This window comes from Bombina bombina, chromosome 1, assembly GCF_027579735.1.
Source record: "Bombina bombina isolate aBomBom1 chromosome 1, aBomBom1.pri, whole genome shotgun sequence".
In the NCBI taxonomy this organism is placed as follows: Eukaryota; Metazoa; Chordata; class Amphibia; order Anura; family Bombinatoridae; genus Bombina; species Bombina bombina.
Genome location: NC_069499.1, coordinates 1,044,291,839 through 1,044,315,723, shown reverse-complemented (window position 1 = coordinate 1,044,315,723; position 23,885 = coordinate 1,044,291,839). Strand labels below are relative to the sequence as shown.

Genomic DNA, 23,885 nt, shown 5'->3' with positions numbered 1-23,885 from the left:
TTGGAAAGTATTGTTCCTTTTGGCTATCTCTTCAGCTAGAAGAGTTTCTGAATTGTCTGCTCTCTTGTGAGTCTCCTTTTCTGATTTTCCATCAGGATAAGGCTGTTTTACGGACTTCATTTTAATTTCTTCCTAAGGTTGTGAATTCTAACATTAGTAGGGAAATTGTTGTTCTTTCCTTGTGTCCTAATCCTAAGAATACTCTTGAAAGATCTTTACATTCTTTGGATGTTGTAAGAGCTTTGAAATATTATGTCGAAGCTACTACAGATTTCAGGAAGACTTCTAGCCTATGTGTTGTTTTTTCTGGTCCTAGGAAAGGTCAGAAAGCCTCTGCCATTTCTGTGGCATCTTGGTTAAAGCTTTTGATTCACAAGGCTTATTTGGAGGCGGGACAGTCTCCGCCTCAGAGAATTCTACTAGATCAGTCGCCACTTCTTGGGCTTTTAAGAATTTAAGCTTTGGTTGATCAGATTTGCAAAGCAGCAACTTGGTCTTGCATACATTTACTAAATTTTACCATTTTGATGTATTTGCTTCTTCTGAAGAAGTATTTGGTAGAAAAGTTATTCAGGCAGCTGTCTGTTTGATTCTTCTGCTTATGATTTAAAAAATTTTCTTCAAGTTTACAATAAATTTCTGAGAGACTTATTTTTTTGTGTGGGTTTAATTTATTTTTCAGCAGAAATAGCTGTTTTTATTTTATCCCTCCCTCTCTAGTAACTCTTCTGTGGACTTCCACATCTTGGGTATTTCTATCCCATACGTCACTAGCTCAGGGACTCTTGCCAATTACATGAAAGAAAACATAATTTATGTAAGAACTTGCCTGATTTAATTTCTTTCATATTGGCAAGTCTATGAGGCCTACCCTTTTCTTATGGTGGTTATGATTTTTGTATAAAAGCTAAATTATATTTCCAGTTCCTCTTTTGTATGCTTTTTCTCCAACATAGGTGTGTCCGGTCCACGGCGTCATCCTTACTTGTGGGATATTCTCTTCCCCAACAGGAAATGGCAAAGAGCCCAGCAAAGCTGGTCACATGATCCCTCCTAGGCTCCGCCTTCCCCAGTCATTCTCTTTGCCGTTGTACAGGCAACATCTCCACGGAGATGGCTTAGAGTTTTTTGGTGTTTAACTGTAGTTTTTATTATTCAATCAAGAGTTTGTTATTTTAAAATAGTGCTGGTATGTACTATTTACTCTGAAACAGAAAGGTGATGAAGATTTCTGTTTGTAAGAGGAAAATGATTTTAGCAACCGTTACTAAAATCGATGGCTGTTTCCACACAGGACTGTTGAGAGGAATTAACTTCAGTTGGGGGAAACAGTGAGCAGACTTTTGCTGCTTGAGGTATGACACATTTCTAACAAGACGATGTAATGCTGGAAGCTGTCATTTTCCCTATGGGATCCGGTAAGCCATTTTTATTACATAAGAAAAAAAGGGCTTCACAAGGGCTGTTAAGACTGTAGACATTTTCTGGGCTAAAACGATTGATATATAAGCATATTTTAATACTTCATAGCTTTGAGGAATTATTTTATTCTTGGGAATTATGTAAAATAACCGGCAGGCACTGTATTGGACACCTTATTCTCTAGGGGCTTTCCCTAATCATAGGCAGAGCCTCATTTTCGCGCCTCTATTGCGCACTTGTTTTTGGGAAGCATGACATGCAGATGCATGTGTGAGGAGCTCTGATACATAGAAAAGACTTTCTGAAGGCGTCATTTGGTATCGTATTCCCCTTTGGGCTTGGTTGGGTCTCAGCAAAGCAGATACCAGGGACTGTAAAGGGGTTAAATATAAAAACGGCTCCGGTTCCGTTTTTTTAAGAGTTAAAGCTTTCAAATTTGGTGTGCAATACTTTTAAGGCTTTAAGACACTGTGGTGAAATTTTGGTGAATTTTGAACAATTCCTTCATACTTTTTCACATTTGCAGTAATAAAGTGTGTTCAGTTTAAAATTTAAAGTGACAGTAACGGTTTTATTTTAAAACGTTTTTTGTACTTTGTTATCAAGTTTATGCCTGTTTAACATGTCTGTACTACCAGATAGACTGTGTTCTGTATGTGGGGAAGCCAAGGTTCCTTCTCATTTAAATAGATGTGATTTATGTGACACAAAATTTAGAGAAAATGATGCCCAAGATGATTCCTCAAGTGAGGGGAGTAAGCATGGTACTGCATCATCCCCTCCTTCGTCTACACCAGTCTTGCCCACACAGGAGACCCCTAGTACATCTAGTGCGCCAATACTCCTTACTATGCAACAATTAACGGCTGTAATGGATAATTCTATCAAAAACATTTTAGCCAAAATGCCCACTTATCAGCGAAAGCGCGACTGCTCTGTTTTAGAAAATACTGAAGAGCATGAGGACGCTGATGATATTGGTTCTGAAGTGCCCCTACACCAATCTGAGGGGGCCAGGGAGGTTTTGTCTGAGGGAGAATTTTCAGATTCAGGGAAAATTTCTCAACAAGCTGAACCTGATGTAATTACATTCAAATTTAAATTGGAACATCTCCGCGCCCTGCTTAAGGAGGTGTTATCTACTCTGGATGATTGTGAGAATTTGGTCATTCCAGAGAAATTATGTAAAATGGACAAGTTCCTAGAGGTCCCGGGGCCCCCCGAAGCTTTTCCTATACCCAAGCGGGTGGCGGACATTGTAAACAAAGAATGGGAAAAGCCCGGCATACCTTTCGTCCCTCCCCCTATATTTAAGAAATTGTTTCCTATGGTTGACCCCAGAAAGGACTTATGGCAGACAGTCCCCAAGGTCGAGGGGGCGGTTTCTACTCTAAACAAACGCACCACTATACCCATAGAAGATAGTTGTGCTTTCAAAGATCCTATGGATAAAAAATTAGAGGGTTTGCTTAAAAAGATGTTTGTTCAGCAAGGTTACCTTCTACAACCAATTTCATGCATTGTTCCTGTCACTACAGCAGCGTGTTTCTGGTTCGATGAACTAGAAAAGGCGCTCAATAAAGATTCTTCTTATGAGGAGATTTTGGACAGAATTCATGCTCTCAAATTGGCTAACTCTTTCACCCTAGACGCCACTTTGCAATTGGCTAGATTAGCGGCGAAAAATTCTGGGTTTGCTATTGTGGCGCGCAGAGCGCTTTGGCTAAAATCTTGGTCAGCGGATGCGTCTTCCAAGAACAAATTGCTTAACATTCCTTTCAAGGGGAAAACGCTGTTTGGCCCTGACTTGAAAGAGATTATTTCTGATATCACTGGGGGCAAGGGCCACGCCCCTTCCTCAGGATAGGTCTTTCAAGGCCAAAAATAAACCTAATTTTCTTCCCTTTCGCAGAAACGGACCAGCCGCAAGTGCTACGTCCTCTAAGCAAGAGGGTAATACTTCTCAAGCCAAGCCAGCCTGGAGGCCAATGCAAGGCTGGAACAAAGGTAAGCAGGCCAAGAAACCTGCCACTGCTACCAAGACAGCATGAGATGTTGGCCCCCGATCCGGGACCGGATCTGGTGGGGGGCAGACTCTCTCTCTTCGCTCAGGCTTGGGCAAGAGATGTTCTGGATCCTTGGGCGCTAGAAATAGTCTCCCAAGGTTATCTTCTGGAATTTAAGGGGCTTCCCCCGAGGGGGAGGTTCCACAGGTCTCAATTGTCTTCAGACCACATAAAAAAACAGGCATTCTTACATTGTGTAGAAGACCTGTTAAAAATGGGAGTGATTCATCCTGTTCCATTAGGAGAACAAGGGATGGGGTTCTACTCCAATCTGTTCGTAGTTCCCAAAAAAGAGGGAACATTCAGACCAATCTTAGATCTCAAGATCCTAAACAAGTTTCTCAAGGTTCCATCGTTCAAAATGGAAACCATTCGAACAATTCTTCCTTCCATCCAGGAAGGTCAATTCATGACCACGGTGGATTTAAAGGATGCGTATCTACATATTCCTATCCACAAGGAACATCATCGGTTCCTAAGGTTCGCATTTCTGGACAAGCATTACCAGTTTGTGGCACTTCCGTTCGGATTAGCCACTGCTCCAAGAATTTTCACAAAGGTGCTAGGGTCCCTTCTAGCGGTGCTAAGACCAAGGGGCATTGCAGTAGTACCTTACTTGGACGACATTCTGATTCAAGCGTCGTCCCTTCCACAAGCAAAGGCTCACACGGACATTGTCCTGGCCTTTCTCAGATCTCACGGGTGGAAAGTGAACGTAGAAAAAAAAGTTCTCTATCTCCGTCAACAAGGGTTCCCTTCTTGGGAACAATAATAGACTCCTTAGAAATGAGGATTTTTCTGACAGAGGCCAGAAAATCAAAACTTCTAAACTCTTGTCAAATACTTCATTCTGTTCCTCTTCCTTCCATAGCGCAGTGCATGGAAGTAATAGGTTTGATGGTAGCGGCAATGGACATAGTTCCTTTTGCGCGAATTCATCTAAGACCATTACAACTGTGCATGCTCAGTCAGTGGAATGGGGATTATACAGACTTGTCTCCGACGATACAAGTAGATCAGAGGACCATAGATTCACTCCGTTGGTGGCTGTCCCTGGACAACCTGTCACAGGGGATGAGCTTCCGCAGACCAGAGTGGGTCATTGTCACGACCGACGCCAGTCTGGTGGGCTGGGGCGCGGTCTGGGGACCCCTGAAAGCTCAGGGTCTTTGGTCTCGGGAAGAATCTCTTCTCCCGATAAATATTCTGGAACTGAGAGCGATATTCAATGCTCTCAAGGCTTGGCCTCAGCTAGCAAAGGCCAAATTCATACGGTTTCAATCAGACAACATGACGACTGTTGCGTACATCAACCATCAGGGGGGAACAAGGAGTTCCCTGGCGATGGAAGAAGTGACCAAAATCATTCAATGGGAGGAGACTCACTCCTGCCACTTGTCTGCAATCCACATCCCAGGAGTGGAAAATTGGGAAGCGGATTTTCTGAGTCGTCAGACATTTCATCCGGGGGAGTGGGAACTCCATCCGGAAATCTTTGCCCAAATTACTCAGTTGTGGGGCATTCCAGACATGGATCTGATGGCCTCTCGTCAGAACTTCAAGGTTCCTTGCTACGGGTCCAGATCCAGGGATCCCAAGGCGACTCTAGTAGATGCACTAGTAGCACCTTGGACCTTCAAACTAGCTTATGTATTCCCGCCGTTTCCTCTCATCCCCAGGCTGGTAGCCAGGATCAATCAGGAGAGGGCATCGGTGATCTTGATAGCTCCTGCGTGGCCACGCAGGACTTGGTATGCAGACCTGGTGAATATGTCATCGGCTCCACCATGGAAGCTACCTTTGAGACGGGACCTTCTTGTTCAAGGTCCGTTCGAACATCCGAATCTGGTCTCACTCCAACTGACTGCTTGGAGATTGAACGCTTGATCTTATCAAAGCGAGGGTTCTCTGATTCTGTCATTGATACTCTTGTTCAGGCCAGAAAGCCTGTAACTAGAAAAATCTACCACAAAATATGGAAAAAATATATCTGTTGGTGTGAATCTAAAGGATTCCCTTGGGACAAGATAAAAATTCCTAAGATTCTATCCTTTCTTCAAGAAGGTTTGGAGAAAGGATTATCTGCAAGTTCCTTGAAGGGACAGATTTCTGCCTTGTCTGTGTTACTTCACAAAAAGCTGGCAGCTGTGCCAGATGTTCAAGCCTTTGTTCAGGCTCTGGTTAGAATCAAGCCTGTTTACAAACCTTTGACTCCTCCTTGGAGTCTCAATTTAGTTCTTTCAGTTCTTCAGGGGGTTCCGTTTGAACCCTTACATTCCGTTGATATTAAGTTATTATCTTGGAAAGTTTTGTTTTTGGTTGCAATTTCTTCTGCTAGAAGAGTTTCAGAATTATCTGCTCTGCAGTGTTCTCCTCCTTATCTGGTGTTCCATGCAGATAAGGTGGTTTTGCGTACTAAACCTGGTTTTCTTCCGAAAGTTGTTTCTAACAAAAACATTAACCAGGAGATAGTCGTGCCTTCTTTGTGTCCGAATCCAGTTTCAAAGAAGGAACGTTTGTTGCACAATTTGGACGTAGTTCGTGCTCTAAAATTCTATTTAGATGCTACAAAGGATTTTAGACAAACATCTTCCTTGTTTGTTGTTTATTCCGGTAAAAGGAGAGGTCAAAAAGCAACTTCTACCTCTCTCTCTTTTTGGCTTAAAAGCATCATCAGATTGGCTTACGAGACTGCCGGACGGCAGCCTCCTGAAAGAATCACAGCTCATTCCACTAGGGCTGTGGCTTCCACATGGGCCTTCAAGAACGAGGCTTCTGTTGATCAGATATGTAAGGCAGCGACTTGGTCTTCACTGCACACTTTTACTAAATTTTACAAATTTGATACTTTTGCTTCTTCTGAGGCTATTTTTGGGAGAAAGGTTTTGCAAGCCGTGGTGCCTTCCATCTAGGTGACCTGATTTGCTCCCTCCCTTCATCCGTGTCCTAAAGCTTTGGTATTGGTTCCCACAAGTAAGGATGACGCCGTGGACCGGACACACCTATGTTGGAGAAAACAGAATTTATGTTTACCTGATAAATTACTTTCTCCAACGGTGTGTCCGGTCCACGGCCCGCCCTGGTTTTTTAATCAGGTCTGATAATTTATTTTCTTTAACTACAGTCACCACGGTATCATATGATTTCTCCTATGCAAATATTCCTCCTTTACGTCGGTCGAATGACTGGGGAAGGCGGAGCCTAGGAGGGATCATGTGACCAGCTTTGCTGGGCTCTTTGCCATTTCCTGTTGGGGAAGAGAATATCCCACAAGTAAGGATGACGCCGTGGACCGGACACACCGTTGGAGAAAGTAATTTATCAGGTAAACATAAATTCTGTTTTTACTCCTTATTTTATCACCTCACAACTTAGCTATTCGTTAAACTGAGTTGTGGGTGTGGTGGGAGGTGTATTTATAGGCATTTTGACGTTTGGGAAACTTTGCCCCTCCTGGTAGGATTGTATTTCCTATATGTCACTAGCTCATGGACTCTTGCCAATATGAAAGAAATTAATTTATCAGGTAAGTTCTTACATAAAAAAAAATGTTGTTCCCGAGGCTTTTTCTCAGCTTTCTGGAGCCTCTCTGACTAGATTTCAACTGCAATAGTTGGGGCCTGATCTTTAACAGATTCTAACTGGATTTTTAGTGCCTGACAGTCCCAGAAAGGGGGTGAGAACCCATACAGGAGCTGCCAGGGGATGTTTTAGGGCTTCACTTATTTCTTTGGGCTTGTTAAACTTACTGCATTGGGAGATTGTACAAGTGTCAGAGGGAATGTTGTTATACTGTAGAGTGCTCTCTACCAGGTTTTCTCTGTACTATTTATTATATACTGTTATATAAGTACATATATGGAACAAACTGTTTCTGTCCCCACTGATATTTCTTTAGATGAGTCCGTTTCTGATATCCCTCTAGCTACATATAATTGTTTATTTTGCAAATCTGTTCCAGTGTGCCTGGTCAATCAAATCCTGTGAGAATTGTGTACCTCAAATTTTACATGCAATCCAAACACAACCTTCCACTTCTCAAAGGGAAGTTTGCCCAATACTTGTCACTTAGGGGGACTCTACTGATTTTACTCCTGAATTTAAAAGCAACATGTATAAAATTGTGACAGATTGTTTGGTAGCAATCGCCAAACCAAGTAAGTGTAAGTGTACATCTGGGAATTTATCACGGTCTCTTGAGGTTAGTGTGCAAAATCCTTCCCCTCAACCCCTAGTTCCTGTTCTCTTACAGCGCTCTGACTCTAAAGATGCAAATCTAGTTTCGATGGGAAAGTGTCATCAGATGAATAGAAGCCTGTGCCTGATCCTGAATATGACAGTGCCTTTAGATGTAAGGTGGAGCATATCCACAATTTATTGCAGGAGGTATTAAAGACTCTCAAAATTTCTGAGGAAAAACCTGCTGAAAACTGTTTATCAGTTTAATATTGTTTTCAAAGCTCCACCAAAAAATCCACCGGTGTTTCAGATACCTGATTTGGTCTCTGATTATATTGCTAATGAATGGGAAAAGCCATCGTACCTTTCTCCCCTTCCACAAGATTTGGGAAAATGTACCCCATTCCAGAACAGAATGTGGAAGAGTGGGAAACGATCCCACTTGAGACCCAGTGGACTGAGCCCTCCAAGTCAGCATGGAAGCCTGTTTCTTCATGTATAAAGCAATCCAAAAAGTCCAACACACCTCTAAATCAACATAAAAGTGCATGCCTAAACAAGAATCTGTTCTGGTAGGGGGCAGACTGAGCCTTTTTTAGGAGCCCTGGTGCAGGTAAGTCCTGGACCCCTGCGTTCAAAATATAATTTCTCAGGGTTATCGGATTGGCTTCAAGTGAAGACCGCCTCGAGGGCAATTAATTCTGTCTCATGTTCCCAAACTTCAGTCAAAGGAGGCTGCCTTTCTACATTGTTAATGTTTATATGTCATGTGCACATTACTACGGTTTTAGTTTTCTGCTGTGGTGGAGACTTCTGATTCTGTCCCTAAAGAATACTCACAAGGGATGCAGCACCAAAAAATGTGCTAATACAGGTGTACTGGACTATTCTAGTGCTGTAGCTTACTAATCCAATGTTACCGGTCCCGTGTTTGGCTTAGCAAACTATATTGTGGATAGTTTACTCCAATTCATGTGATTCCAACACATGTGCAGAAGTTTGTGTCTAACAAAATGTTAATAAAACGTAGTAAAACTTGTAAAGCACACCTATTATACCAACACTACAGCTGCTATTTGCCATTTCATCAGGCGTCCCCTAGAACACGTTTTTGTGTGTGAGGTATTACCTCAAGCACATTTTTGTAACCATGCTTAAATATTTTAATGCATTCAGACCATTCTAATGCTGCTCTTGCTTCTAAAGGTATTACTGCTTTTTCTTTTTGTTTCTTGCAGGAAGTTCTTTAGATTTTGCTCCTGCAGTCAAGGACTTTATTTGCTCTACAGTATCTGAATTGTTGGCTGCTATGCCTCCTTCAAGTATGCGTAAAAGGTCAGTCCATAATTTACATTCTGCTAGCTCTAAGCCTGCTGTGGTTAATGATTCTTGTCATGACACTGCTGAGTCCTCAAAAGGCGATGATTTCTCTGATGATTAGGGGTCGTCCTCTGATAATGAATCAGTCGTCCGTTTTTAGTTTTTATTTAAAATTGAACATATTTGTTAACTTTTTAAAGGATATTTTGTTTACTTTAGAGGTTAAAAGTCTAAATTTTTTAGATTTGTTTTGTAAATCTTTTGTTGAACCTCCTGATGTATTTCCTATTCCTAATGTGGCCTCTGAGATAGTTGCTAGGAATTGGGCTAAAACAGGTAATCCCTTTTAATCCTTCTGCAAGGTTTAAGAAAATGCATTCTTTACTGGCTTCTAATATTAAATTTGGGAAACTGTTCCTAAAGTTGATGGGGCCATTTCAACCTTGGCTAAGTGTACTATCATCAATTTGGAAGATAGGTCTTCCTTTAAAGACCCTTTAAATAGAAAGTTAGAATCCTTTCATAGGAGGGCTTTTCAGCAAGCAGTCTATTTTTAGGCCACCAGTTATTATTGCTGGTTTGGCTGCTGCTTCTTCCATTTGGTTAAATAGTCTTTCTGAGCGTTTTCTGATGACTCTGCTAGTGAGGATTTTTTTTAACCTTTTGGAATTGATAATGCTTTTATTTGTGATGCTGTTTTTGACATCATTAAGATAATTTCTAAGAGTATGTCTTTGAAAATGGAAGCTATCCAGACTAATTCTGCCTTTTGTTCTGCAAGGTCAGTTTATGTCCATAATAGATTTAAAGGATGCTTACTTTTTTATGTTCCAATTCACAGGGAACATCAATTTCTAAGGTTTGCCTTTCAAAGCATATTCAGATTGTTTCCTGGAGTCTCTATTTGACAGATCAAAGAAGGTTGAAGCTGGTGTCAGCTTGTCAGAACCTTTAGTCTTTATTTTCCCTTAGTCACTCTTTGCCTGAAAGTGTTGGGTCTCATAATTGCTGCTTCGGATGCTATTCCGTTTGTTCATTTTCACATGAGGCCTCTTCAACATTGTATGCTTCAGAAATCGTGCAGGGATCACAAACAAATCAATCCCTGTCTTGGTGGCTGAAGTTTTTCGGGGGCTTCTTTTGCTTGTCCTATTTGGACTGTGATCACTACAGATGCAAGTCTTTTAGGTTGGGGGTCTCAGAGGGCACAAGGGGTTTAGTTTCCTCGGGAGGAAAGGTTACCAATACATGTTTTAGATATGTTATATTTTTAGAGTCTGGCCTCTGCTAAAAAGGAAGTCTTATTTCCATTTCCAAACAGACAATGTCACAGCAGTGGCATATGTCAATCATTAGTGGGGAACTCTCAGTTCCCTAGCTATGAAGGAGGTGTCTCTAATTTTTTACTGGGTAGAAACCAATTTCTGAAGTTCATATTCCAGGAGTGAACAACTCTAAAGCTCATTTTCTCAGCTGTCGGTCAATGAATCCAGAGGAGTGGTCTCTCCATCTGGATGTTTTTTTTTGTTTTGAGTTTGGATCTTTGGGATCTCCCATAAATAGATCTGAATGACTCTAGGTTAAACCACAATCTTCCAAGATACTATGCGAGGTCCAGGGAACCTGAGGCAGAGTTTGCGGATACTCTGGTAGCTTCATGGTCTTTTTGGCTACCCTATGTTTTTCCTCCTCTGGTTCCAAGATCAGGCAAGAAAAAATAATCGACCCTCGTAAGGTTTGTTATGCAGATCTTGTTTAGATGTTTAGTTGCCCTCCATGGTCACTTCCTCTGCATCCTTCTGTCTCAAGGTCTGTTTTCCCATCAGGATCTCTAAGCTTGATGGCATGGAGATTGAACGGTTAATTCTCAGGCATAGAGGTTTTTCTGATTCTGTTATTGAAACTTTAATTCAGGCCCACAAGCCTGTGACTAGGAAGATATATCATAAGGTCTGGAGGGCCTTTATATCCTAGTGTATTGATCACGGATTTTCCTGGCATTCATTTAGAATTCCTAGGGTTTTGCAGTTTTTGCAGGATGTTTTAGATGAGGGTTCATCTGCCAGAACATTTAAGGGTCATCTCTCTGCTCTTTCAGTTTTGTTCCACAAGAAGAGTGCAAAGCTTCGGCTAGAATTAAACCTGTTATTAAACCAATTTCTCTGACTTGGAATCTAAATTTGGTATTGAAAGTTTTGCACATTCCTCCGTTTGAGCAAATGCCTTAAGATGGATAATAAGCTTCTTTCATGGAAGGTTTTTGTTTCTTTTGGAAATCTCTTCTGCTTGAAAAGTTTGAGTTGTCTGCTCTTTCATGTGATATTCTTTACCTTATTTTTCATCAGGATAAGGCAGCTTTGAGGACTAAATTTGACTTTTTACCTAAAGGGTGGTCTCTCTAATATAATATGTTGGGAAATTATTGTCCCTTTTTGTATGTTCTAATTCTTATGTACTAATTCTAAGAGTTCTTAGAGGTTGTATCATAACTTGGATCCTGTAAGAGCCTTGAATACAATATAGATGCTACTAAGGATTTCAGACAAACTTCTAGTTTGTTGACTTTTCTCATTCCAGGAAGGGGCAGAAACCTTCTGCCGTTTCTTTGGCTTCTTGGTTGAAGCTTTTTTGATTTCCACTTGCAAGTGGAAAAGCCTCCACCTAAATGGATTACTGCCCATTCTAGCACAACAGTTGCCACTTCTCAGGCTTTTAAGAATGAGGCTTCTGTTGAAAAAATGTGCAAGGCAGCTACTTGGTCTTCTTTGCATACTTTTACTAAATTGTACCATTTTTATGTTCTTCTGAGGCAGCAGTTCGTAGCTTTAGCTGTTGTCTCAGGTTAAAGTGATGGTAAATTCACATAAATTATTTTACACAATATGAATCTAGTAATAAATATATACTTATTGATGTCTGTATTTTGAATAAAAAAAAAATCAATATATCCATTGTAATTTTACTTTGTGGCTCAGTTACTTGCTTCAAGGCTGCTTCCGTCTGAGAAGTTCTTATGTCCTAGTTTGACAGGCAGCTGGTGCATCCAATAGGGGATTCACCATACGCCCTATGTAAACTACTGCCAGCCTGCTCCCGTGTTTAGTAATTTTTAAGCTGCATCTGCCTGAAGAAGAACCGCGCAATTGAAGTTGGCTGCGCTCTTAGCGCTGCTGAAATAGTGAATCTGCTTTACTTTAGCGATTCACTTGCGCCGTTCTACTTCAGGCAGATGCGGCTTCAAATTACAAACATGGGCTTGTGCTGGCAGTAGTTTACATAGGGTGTATGGTGAATCCACTATTGGATGCACCAGCTGCATGTCAAACTAGGACATAAGCAATTCTCAGATGGAGGCAGCCTTTAAACAATAATGGAGCCACATAAAAAAGTAAAGATACAATGGCTATATTGATTTTTTTTATTCAAAATACAGACTTCAATAAGTAAATATTTGTTAGTAGATTCATATTGTGTATAATCATTTATGTGAATTTACCATCACTTTAATTTTGTTTGTGTCTGTCGGTCATTTTAATTGCATGAAAAGTAAAAAAATAAAAATATTTACTGTTTTTTTTCCCTATTTTTTTTTTTTTTTTTCTATTGGGGTTTTGGATTTAGTTTCTTTGTGAGAAAAGAAGTTCTTTTTATCCTGCCCTTATTTCTCATTACTCTTGGACTCCACCGCTTGGGCATTAGTTCTCAGGAGTAATGGATTGTGTAATTTCATCACCTGTATGAAAGAAGACCTATGCTTACCTGATAAATTAATTAATTTTATGGTGGTGAGAGTGCCCATCCTTTTTTGGTGGTGTTATAGTTTTGTGCACATCTTTTTTCCCTGCACAGTTTACTTTGCTCTTATTTATTTCCCTACCTCTTTTGCTTGGCTATATACATTAGACTAATTTAGCAGTGAGGTGGTGGGGTTTTTATAGAGCTCTTGTGGTTTGAGCATCTTTGCATCCTCCTAGTGGCAGGGAAGAGTAGCTTCCAGGAGTAATTGCTCTCACCACTGTGAAAGAAATGAATTTATCGGGTAAGCATACATTGTTTTTTAATGCACCTGATTGAGCACCCTCTCTCCTTAAAGTGTTAGCACGGTCGCTGGTAGATTAACATTCTGTTAACATTACTTTTAATATGTTCTTAATATCATCTGGTGGTACTTAAATATCTAATGGACTAGATTTATTCCTGGTTTAATACAAAGTATAAGATAACTGTACTGCACTGTATAAGATAACTGTACTGCACTGTATAAGATAACTGTACTGCACTGTATAAGATAACTGTACTGCACTGTATAAGATAACTGTACTGCACTGTATAAGATAACTGTACACTGCACTGTATAAGATAACTACACTGCACTGTATAAGATAACTACACTGCACTGTATAAGATAACTGTACACTGCACTGTATAAGATAACTGTGGTTTTAAATGTATAATTGCTAATCACTCATTTTCAATTCTTCATTTAGCCTGGAAAGTTGGCAGAGGCCTTCAAATATTTTGTCCAAGGAATGGGATATAGTAAGTATACTTAGTTTTTCATATGGATACTCTCAGAATTGCTTGACTGCCTTTCACTTGTTAAACATTCTGATATTATGAAGAATGTACTATTTTAAATTTTGTTCTAAATATTTCCTTTGACAGATCTTAGTTGCTTTGAAGGATCACAGGTTTATCTGAAATGTGTACATGTGTAGAGCTAGTGTGGCAGACTGTTAGTTACATTTGTCTATGAAGCCATAAAACATTGGTCACCTAGAATAAATTGTAGTCGTGCTTTCTACTACAATGCTTACTACAAAAGTTTTAATATAAAAAGCACAGAGGAAGGAAAATTGTTTAGCGAGGTGGGAATCTTTATTGTATTAAGTGTATTGATCACCTGAGGAATGGAGGCTATGGAGATCCAGCAAACTACAGTGAAGTTTGCTACAGAACTGCAGCTGCTATACCTACCAATCAGCTCCTGCACACATGCATGGGGTAATGCATCCATTTAAAGAAAGTGTTCCTTTCAGTGATATGCTGGGGTTGTACAGCATGATATACATCTCTCTTTAAAACTTAAAGGGACAGTAAACATTGTGCAAATAGACTTTTGTTTGGAAAAAATTTCAAAACTCCTAATTTGGCAGCTAAAACTATACTTGCCTTGTAAGTTAAGAGACCCTCTTCAGCACAACAGGTTTTTTTTTTGTTTGTTTTTTTACAGCTTTACATTGCGCGGGAGTGCTCTACATGTAGTTGAAGGGCACGATTGGGCTCCATGTGATTAGACAGTGATCCTGTGACAAAAAATAAACTGACGAAACAAAGAGAATGGCTTTTACAAGAGGCTTGTTTCTACTGAGTTGCAATTAGATTTGTACAAGCTTGCAAATTACATTTTTTTTTTAAATGCTGTTAGGTGTTACACTTAATTACATTTTCCAAAGGTGCATTTTCCACCGTTTTAATGGCAGCCGAGGTCCGGTTACCGAAGAAAGACATCTCCCAAAATAATAGAAGCTGAAAATTGCAAAATTACACTCAATTTCCATTTAACATGAAAACAGGTAAAATAATGTTGTTTGCTGTAGATAAAACCTCATACATGCTTAAGTAGGTGTAAAACAGCAAAAACTAAGCTTTTTGAGGCCTATTTTCCATTGGGCCTTTAAGGATTGCAGACATTTCTCTTTAATGTATTTTTATATGTTATATTTAGTGCTGTCCCAGGCCTGGTTGAAGTTACTAAATATTACATATTTAAAGGAACTTTAAACCACAAAATAAAATGGCTGCTTGAAATTAAAAAAAAAAAAAATGCTTTTGATATTTAATGGGACAGTCAACATCAGAATGTTTATTGTTTTAAAAGATAGATAATCCCTTTATTACCCATTTCCTAGTTTTGCATAACCAACACGGTTATATTAATAATTTTACCTCTTTGATTACCTTGTATCTATGCCTCTGCAGACTGCCCCCTTATTTCAGTTCTTTTGACAGACTTGCATTTTAGCCGATAGGTGCTGATTCCCAGGTAACTCCACGTGCATGAGCACAATGTTATCTATAGGACACACGTTTACTAACACCCTATAGTGGTGACTGTTAATGCATTCAGATTAGAGGCGGCCTTCAAGGTCTAAGAAATTAGCATATGAACCTCCTAGGTTTAGCTTTCAACTAAGAATACAAAAAAAAGAACAAAGCAAAATTGGTGATAAAAGTAAATTGGAAAGTTGTTTAAAATGACATGCCCTATCTGAATCATGAAAGTTTATTTCTTTTTTTAAGACACGATGAGTCCACGGATCATCTTAATTACTAATGGGATATTCACCTCCTGGTCAGCAGGAGGAGGCAAAGAGCACCACAGCAGAGCTGTTAAATAGCTCCTCCCTTCCCTCCCACTCCAGTCATTTTCTTTGCCTACGTTAGTGATGGAAAGAGGTAAAGTGAGGTGTTAGAATAGATTATTCAATCAAGAGTTTATTATTTTTAAAGTAGCGCAAGATTGTACTGCTTTGTCCTAGGGTGTAGCCGTAGTCCATATCAGTATCTTCATAAGGACTTTGGTGGCTTTAGAGCAATGGGATCTTGTGGGACATAATTCTCACTGCGCCTCCCATATATTTTGCTGCCCTATATGCCTTAGTCTGAGGAAAAGATTACTCGGCATGCCTTTTTTCCACAGGTCAATGGGAGGGAGAGGACCTCTTAAGCCTGTGAGCTGCCTAGCTGTCAGGCAGAAGTTAAGGTAAGTGCTACTTTATTTTCTGGGGGGACCCAGGAAGGAGTAAGCACACCATTTTTATTATTAAGTGCAATAGGAGTCCTAGAAGCACTTTTTATTGGGACATTAAAAACCCTCCTAGTGTGGAGAGGTATTGGGACAGCATTTATGTGCAGGCACTGGGGCTGGGGATCATTGCTCTGGTGGTTTTACATGTTATTTAACTATTTCTATATATATATATATATATATATATATGGTACGCCCACGATGGGTGTGGCTTCCGGGTTCGAGCCAATTCAACTTGCGCCTCGGTCAGGATGTCAGTTTTATTACATTTCTGAGGGGGCCGTTTAGAAACGCATGGTCCATAATAGAGCATGCGTTCCTAGCTCTAGTTGGAAAATTTCTCAGTAGCGCTCCGGATTAAAGTTTAATACCTCGGCGCAACGGATTAAAGACTTTGTTACTGCAGTGCTGAGCTGACACACGGACACCAGTTTTTCCTGTCAGGTAGGAGCACTTCAGCACGTTGCTGTGGTGCAGAGGTGTTTATTTGACTTTAGATTGGTAGTTATCTAAATTGCAGGCCTTAAAGTAAAAAAAAGTGTCACTTTGAATTTAAAGAGACAGTAACCTCTTTTGGGTTTAACATTTTTTATGAGATAAAGAATTGTATCATTTAACATTTGGTCAATTGTGAACTATTATGGACCAAGGGGAATGGAGTTAATCGGGCTGATGGTGGCGGCAATGGACATCATCCTGTTTGCTCGGTTCCATCTCAGACCTCTGCAGTTAAACATGCTCAGGCAATGGAACGGAGATTATGCGGACTTGTCTTTTCGAATAACTCTGGACCAGGAGACAAGGAACTCTCTTCAATGGTGGTTTTCCCTGGATCATCTTTCCCAGGGAACCTGCTTTCGCAGACCATCTTGGGTGATTGTGACAACAGATGCCAGCCTTCTGGAATTGGGAGCAGTCTGGGGCTTCCTAAAGGCTCAGGGAGTTTGGACTGAGACAGTCTATTCTTCCTATAAACATTCTGGAACTCAGAGTGACAGAGGTAACCAAAATAATCCAGTGGGCGTAGGCCCACTTGTTAATTGTCGGCGATCAACATCCCAGGGGTAGACAACTGGGAGGCGGATTTCTTGAGCAGGCAGACCTTTCATCCGGAAGTGTTCTCCAACCTGATTCTCAGATGGGGTCAGCCGGAATTGGATCTCATGGCATCTCAACAGAATGCTAAGCTTCCAAGGTACGGGTCGAGGTCCAGGGACCGTCAGGCGAACTGATAGATGCTCTGGCGGTTCCTTGGAACTTCAGTCTAGCATACCTATTTCCTCCGTTTGTTCTTCTTCCTCGGGTAATTGCTCGAATCAAACAGGAGAGGGCCTCAGTGATTCTGATAGCACCGGCCTTGCCTCGCAGGATTTGGTATGCAGATCTGGTGGAGAGGACATCTCTGCCGCCTTGGAGACTTCCGTTTAGGAAGGACCTTCTGATTCAAGGGCTCTTCCTTCATCCAAATCTAGTTTCTCTGAAGCTGACTGCTTGGAGATTGAACGCTTAATTTTATCCAAGAGGGGGTTTTCTGACTCGGTCATAGAGACCTTGATTCAGGCCCGTAAGCCTGTAGCTAGAAAGATTTACCATAAGGTTTGGAGTAAATATCTCTATTGGTGCGAATCCAAGGGCTTCTCAGGGAGTAGAGTTAGGATTCCTAGAATTTTGTCTTTTCTCCAAGAGGGTTTTGAGAAGGGATTATCGACAAGTACCCTATAAGGTCAAATCTCGGCCTTATCTATTTTGTTACACAAACGTCTGGCGGATTTCCCAGATGTACAATCATTTTGTCAGGCCTTGGTCAGGATCAGGCCTGTGTTCAAGCCAGTTACTCCTCCATGGAGTCTTAATTTAGTTCTCAGAGTTCTTCAAGGGGCTCCGTTTGAGCCCATGCATTCCTTAGATATTAAGTTATCTTGGAAAGTTTTATTTCTTGTTGCTATTTCTTCTGCTTGGAGAGTGTCAGAGCTCTCGGCATTGCAGTATGAGTCTCCTTATATTATTTTCCATTCGGATAAGTTAGTTTTACGTACTAAACTAGGATTTCTTCCTAAGGTTGTTTCTGATCGGAACATTAATCAGGAGATTGTTGTTCCTTCCTTGTGTCCTAATCCTTCTTCTCAGAAGGAAAGACTTTTGCACAATTTGGACGTGGTCTGTGCGTTAAAGTTTTACCTGCACGCAACTAAGGACTTTCGTCAGTCTTCTTCTTTGTTTGTGGTTTTCTCAGGAAAACGCAAGGGTCAGAAAGCTACGGCTACTTCTTTCTTTTTGGCTAAAGAGTATCATACGTTTTGCATATGAAACTGCTGAACAACAGCCTCCCGAGAGAGTTACTGCTCATTCCACTAGGGCTGTTGCTTCCTCATGGGCATTCAAAAATGAATCTTCTGTGGAACAGATTTGCAAGGCTGCAACTTGGTCCTCTCTTCACACTTTTTCAAAGTTCTTCAAATTTGACACACTTGGCTCGGCTGAGGCCGTTTTTGGGAGAAAGGTTCTTCAAGCAGTGGTGCCTTCCGTTTAGGTTTCCTGTCTTGTCCCTCCTATATCATCTGTGTACTCTAGCTTGGGTATTGAATCCCATTAGCAATTAAGATGATCCGTTGACTCATCGTGTCTTAAATTAAGAAAAGAAAATGTTATGCTTACCTGATAAATGTATTTCTTTTTTGACATGAGTCCACGGCCCGCCCTGTTCTTGTAGACAGGTTGTTTGTTATGTAAACTTCAGACACCTCTGCACCTTGGCTTTTCCTTTCTCTTCCTAACTTCGGTCGAATGACTGAAGTGGGAGGGAAGTTAGGAGCTATTTAACAGCTCTGCTGTGGTGCTCTTTGCCTCCTCCTGCTGACCAGGAGGTGAATATCCCATTAGCAATTAAGATGATCCATTGACTCATCGTGTCAAAAAAGAAATAAATTTATCAGGTAAGCCTAAATTTTCTTTTTGGACTAGATTGTCCCTTTAATATATGACCTACAATAACATTTAAAAATTAAATTAACTCTCCAAGTTACTCTACCCAGCTCACAATCCACTAAGCTATTAACACCAGAAATAACTCCTGTGTTTTTCACTCTCAAGGCGATCTCGGGTAAGAAGCACAGGCCAAAAATTTTAATCTAGGGTTGGGCTACCATAGCAACTAACTTGTTATGGCACGATTTTCGATTATGGCACGATTGCTTGGAAGTGTTAACACAGTGTTAACTTACACATACCGACTGCATTGTGCAAAATATTTCATTGCAAACCTGGTATTAAAATAAAGTGGGTGACTACTTTTTTTAGCTGTCATCCACTTTGGTAACTTAAGGCTTAAAGGGTCATAAAACCCATTTTTTTTTTCTTTCATGATTTAGTTAGAACATAACATTTTAAACAACTTTCTAATTTACTTATATTACCAAATTTTCTTAGTTTTTTGTTATCCTTTGTGGAAAAGCAGAAACGTAAGCTCAAGAGTGTGCACATGTCTGCAGCACTAAATAGCAGCAGTTTTGCAACAATGTTATACATTAGCAGGGGTGCTAGATGGCAGCACTATTTCCTGTTGTGTAGTGCTTTAGGCACGTGCACGCTACCTACCTAGGTATCTCTTCAACAAAGAATAACATTAGAATGAAAAAAATTGATAATAGAAGTAAATTGGTATCCTCTATCTGAATCATGAAAGAAAATGTTTGGGTTTAATGTCCCTTTACTGTTTACTGACTCAATGTAAACGAGCCCTAAGTATGTATAGTTTGAGCTATTGCGTATTTTGAAAACATTTTTCAAACAAAAGGCTATCTTTATGTTACATAATTCTGCACAATGTTTACTGTCCCTTTAAGTTGAGAAGTGTTTTTTTTTTTCTATTTCTTTCATAATGTATTTGAAAATAGAATTATACCAACTCGCAGTAGGCAGTATTTTTTATTTTCATTGCAAACCTGTTGCTCAGTTTGTTTTGCTTATATGCCCAAAACTGTAAATATTAGGGGAGAGCCTGAACATTGTGAGTTGTTTTTGTTTTTTTTAAATAAAGAAAATCACCTGGCTTGTAATGTACAGCAAGTGTTCCCTATAGTGGTTAATACTTAAGAAAAACATGGATATATGTAATTAAGTAAAGAATGAGCCTTATCACAGGAATTCAGATACCCCAGTAGGAAATCATTACTGCCTTCTGTACCACAACTTCACACATGAAATCTGCAGTACATAAGGGGGGATATCAGAACACACATAGAAAGGTTTGAGAGAAGCTTGTGATCATGTTTTTAACTTTTTCCATTTCTCCTGAATTTTGGGGATTTATGGCTTAACATTTTTGCTGAGAGCATATGCTGGTCATGGTTGTTTAGCTAGCTGTCTAGATTCCCTAGCCCCTTGGCACCGTTATCAGTTAGTCTTGTAATGCAGTTGATTCCCAAAAGCATGAAGAGAAGAGTGAGTGTTATTGAACCAGCTAGATATAATAAAATGGGGACTGGTGAAGCTGAAAAGACCTCATTAGGATTTTTTTCCTATGGAGTTGTTCTTACAGCTCCCTGACAATATAATATATTGCACTGATTACACTTTACTCATCTTCAGGGAGTCACACTTTCAAAAAGCCTGGTAGAATCTATGTTGTTGGGCTCCTTCATTGCTGCTAGTAGGGATAGAGGGATATTACAAAGAAATATGTTTAATCGAAATAAGCATAAAAAGAAACAGATTGTGTTAATAAAAAATAAAAAAAAACGCAAACAACTTACGTGTTTTCTTTGTAAATTAACACTTAGCCCCTGCCCACAACTAGATAGGCAAGCCGACATTGTAGATCTTCAGTTATATTGTCACATGACTTTTGGAGCAGACAAAATAATTGCAACTTGCAGATAGGTGTTTCCTAGAAACAATTTGAAAGGAAAATGCTAATTTGCCTTCCTTGTAGGGCTTTGACAGGAAGTAATGGACATTGCACAAATTAAGTTAAAAAAAAAAGTAATAAAAGGTTAAATCCTTTTTTTTTAAAATGATAAATACATATTGCAGTGTATCACTAATCCTCTTCCAAGAGCTACCTCCCCCGCATCCCAAGGCATCTATAGCAGGAAAAAGCTAATATACCAGCAATATCACACAGATTTGCAAATGCTCCCTGTCCAATCAATGTAGCCAGGACTGCGGAAATACACCTCTCAAAACTAATAATTCAAATTTCCTTCTTAATATAAGGAGAGTCCACAGCATCATTCCTTATTGTTGGGAAATACTGAACCTGGCCACCAGGAGGAGGCAAAGACACCCCAGCCAAAGCCTTAAATGCCTCTCCCACTCCCCCCATCCCCCAGTCATTCTTTTCCTTTTGTCATAGGAGAATGGCAGAGAAGTGTCAGAAGATTTGGAGTAGTTCCTTAGGAAGGGTATCTGCCCTTCAATATGGGACTGGGGTTTTAAATAGTCTTGTCAGCCTCTCGGTGAGATCATTGACTAAAGTTAGAGTCTGGAGATGCATGGAGAGTTTTTCTGCAAACCCATCCAGACTGCCTGCTAACCGCTCCTAAGCAATCAGTGTTGATGAGTTTCACTGCCTGCTTGTTTTCTCACTCAAGTCCATGTCAGGAGCGATTCTACAAGACTGTCACACTTGAGAGGCGGTGTTTCTGTTCCACCGCATGGATTCTGGTAAGATTGTTTCAATTTTTTCATATGTTGAAAACGCTAGAAGACAGGGTCACAGTGTTGCTCCTTTTATCTTAATAGAATCATGGGTTAATATCTCCTGAGGGGGATTATTGAACAGTGGGGATTAATCAAATGTGATGCTTTGATTTTATGCTGCTTTATGTGAGCTTTTATTGGGCTCATAGACTGTTTATGTGGATGGAACACACAGGTTTTTACTTTCACTTTGAGTGCTGGGCAGCTTGGTGTGCTTTTCTCATAGCAGGGGCAGTCCTGCCTTGCGCACTATGTGACCGGGAGTGGTCTCGCTTTCATTTCCTCTTTCCTGACAGAGCTGGCTGTCGGAGAGATGCTATTTCTCTGTATTGTCTGGGTCTAGGAGGTGGCGAGTGCCCCAGCCATTGGGAGTATAAAGGTGCAGTTTTTGAAAAATAAAAAATATATTAGAGGTTACTCCCTCTGTTCCATATAGTAATACCTGTTTATATTGTGAGGAGCATTTGGTATGTCCACCCTCTGTTATGTTCCACATGCCTTGACAACGTCATTCAGTCAATGAAGGTTAACCCTTTTAGTACCACTGAGCCGTCCACCTCTGAGGACTCGACGTCCCGTGAGGTGCATACCGAACATTCATCTTTTACACACACAGCTTTCCGTAGCACGTTTAATCCTCCATCTGGAAGGGGCCCTTTACCGCCAGATTTTACTGTGCAGTTACAAACGGCGGTGTCTGTGGCCCTCAGTGCTTTACCTCGCCCTGCTAAGCGCAAGTGAAAAGTTAAACATAGCTCTCCTGCCCCAGGGTTATCATGTAATTTATTGGATTTTACTGCTCTGTCTCAGTTATCCGAGGATGAGTTGCACTCTGAGGCTTGAGAGGATGAATTTTCTGGGATGGAGTCTGCTGCCTCTAGGCCTCCTGCTGTGGAGGAACCATCCTTTTATATTTAAGATTGAACACTTACGTTTTCTTCTAAAGAAAGTCCTGTCTACATTAGAGGTTCCAGAGGTCAAGTGCCTTTAACTTTTCCTGTGCCTGTAAAGATAGCGAACATTATTAAGAACGAATGGGACAGAATTGGATCTTTTCCTTTTTCCCCTTCATCTTCCTTAAATAATTCCCGGTCCTTGACTCTCAATTGGAGTTGTGGGGTTCCGTCCCTAAGGTGGGTGGCGCTATCTTCACGCTTGCCAGACGCACTTCTATCTCGCTTGAGGATAGCTCGTCGTTCAGAGAGCCAATGGATAAAAAGATGGAAACTCTTCTAAGAAAAATATTTCAACATACAGGATATTTGTTTAAACTGCCACTGGCTGTTCCTGGAGCAGCTACCTACTGGTGTGACTGCTTATCAGATTTAATTGAGGTGGAGGGTCACCTCGACATTATCCAGGAAATAATTAAGGCCATGTGATGCAATCATGCAGATTGTTTGCCTAAATGCTATGGCTTCTGGCTTTTCGGTTCAGGCCCGTCGGGCGCTCTGGCTGAAGTCCTGGTCTGCGGATATGACTTCTAAGTCCAGACTTCTTTCTCTCCCCTTTAAGGGAAAGATTTTATTTGGTCCAGGCCTGGACTCCATTATCTATACGGTTACATGGGGCCAGGGTGCCTTCCTACTGCAAGATAAAAAGATCAAGTCTAGGGACAAGTTTCTAATTTTTGTTCCTTTCACTCTGATAAATCCCAACGACAGCAGTCCTCCGTTAAGCCTGAGCAAACCAAGCGTACTTGGAAGCCGGCTCAGTCCTGGAATAAGCCCAAGCAGAGCAAGAAGCCTGCCGAGACTAAACCGGCATGAAGGGGCAGCCCCCGATCCGGCTCTGGATCGTGTAGGGGGCAGACTGTCCATCTTTTCAGACACTTGGTTCGGGGACGCTCAGGATCCATGGGTTCTGGAGGTCATAACTCAGGGATACAAGATAGGTTTCAAGTCTCATACACCCAAGGGCAGATTTCTTCTCTCAATCCTGTCTTCCAGACCAGAAAAGAGGGAAGCCTTTCTGGAGTGCGTGCGGGATCTGTCCTTCTTAGGAGTCATTGTCCCCAGTGCCTATCGCAGAAAGAGGTTTGGGATACTATTCAAACCTTTATGTGGTCCCAAAGAAGGAGGGAACTTTCCGCCCGATTCTGGACCTAAAGTGCTTAAACAAAAATTTCTAAATGTTCCCTCGTTCAAGATGGGGACGATAAGGTCCATCCTTTCCTTAGTTCAGGAAGGGCAGTTCATGTCCACTATAGATCTGAAGGATGCTTACTTTCACGTTCCAATCCACAAGGACCACTTCCAGTTTCTAAGGTTTGCGTTCCTGGACCAGCACTTCCAGTTCATTGCAATTCTATTTGGTGTAGCTACTGCTCCAAGAATTTTTACGAAGGTTCAAGGGGCTCTTCTAGCTGTTGCCAGAACCCGGGGTAT

General features: G+C 40.8%; 1 protein-coding gene across 3 annotated transcripts in view; it reads left to right on the top strand.

Moving 5' to 3' along the window:
• Positions 1–23,885, top strand: part of NDRG3 (NDRG family member 3) — a 398,435-nt gene that overhangs the window by 319,897 nt on the left and 54,653 nt on the right. For all 3 annotated transcript variants that reach the window (XM_053721374.1, XM_053721302.1, XM_053721225.1), the window contains exon 15: positions 13,475–13,526. In XM_053721374.1, the coding sequence (XP_053577349.1) occupies positions 13,475–13,526 (52 nt within the window). The remainder of the gene's footprint in view (positions 1–13,474; positions 13,527–23,885) is intronic.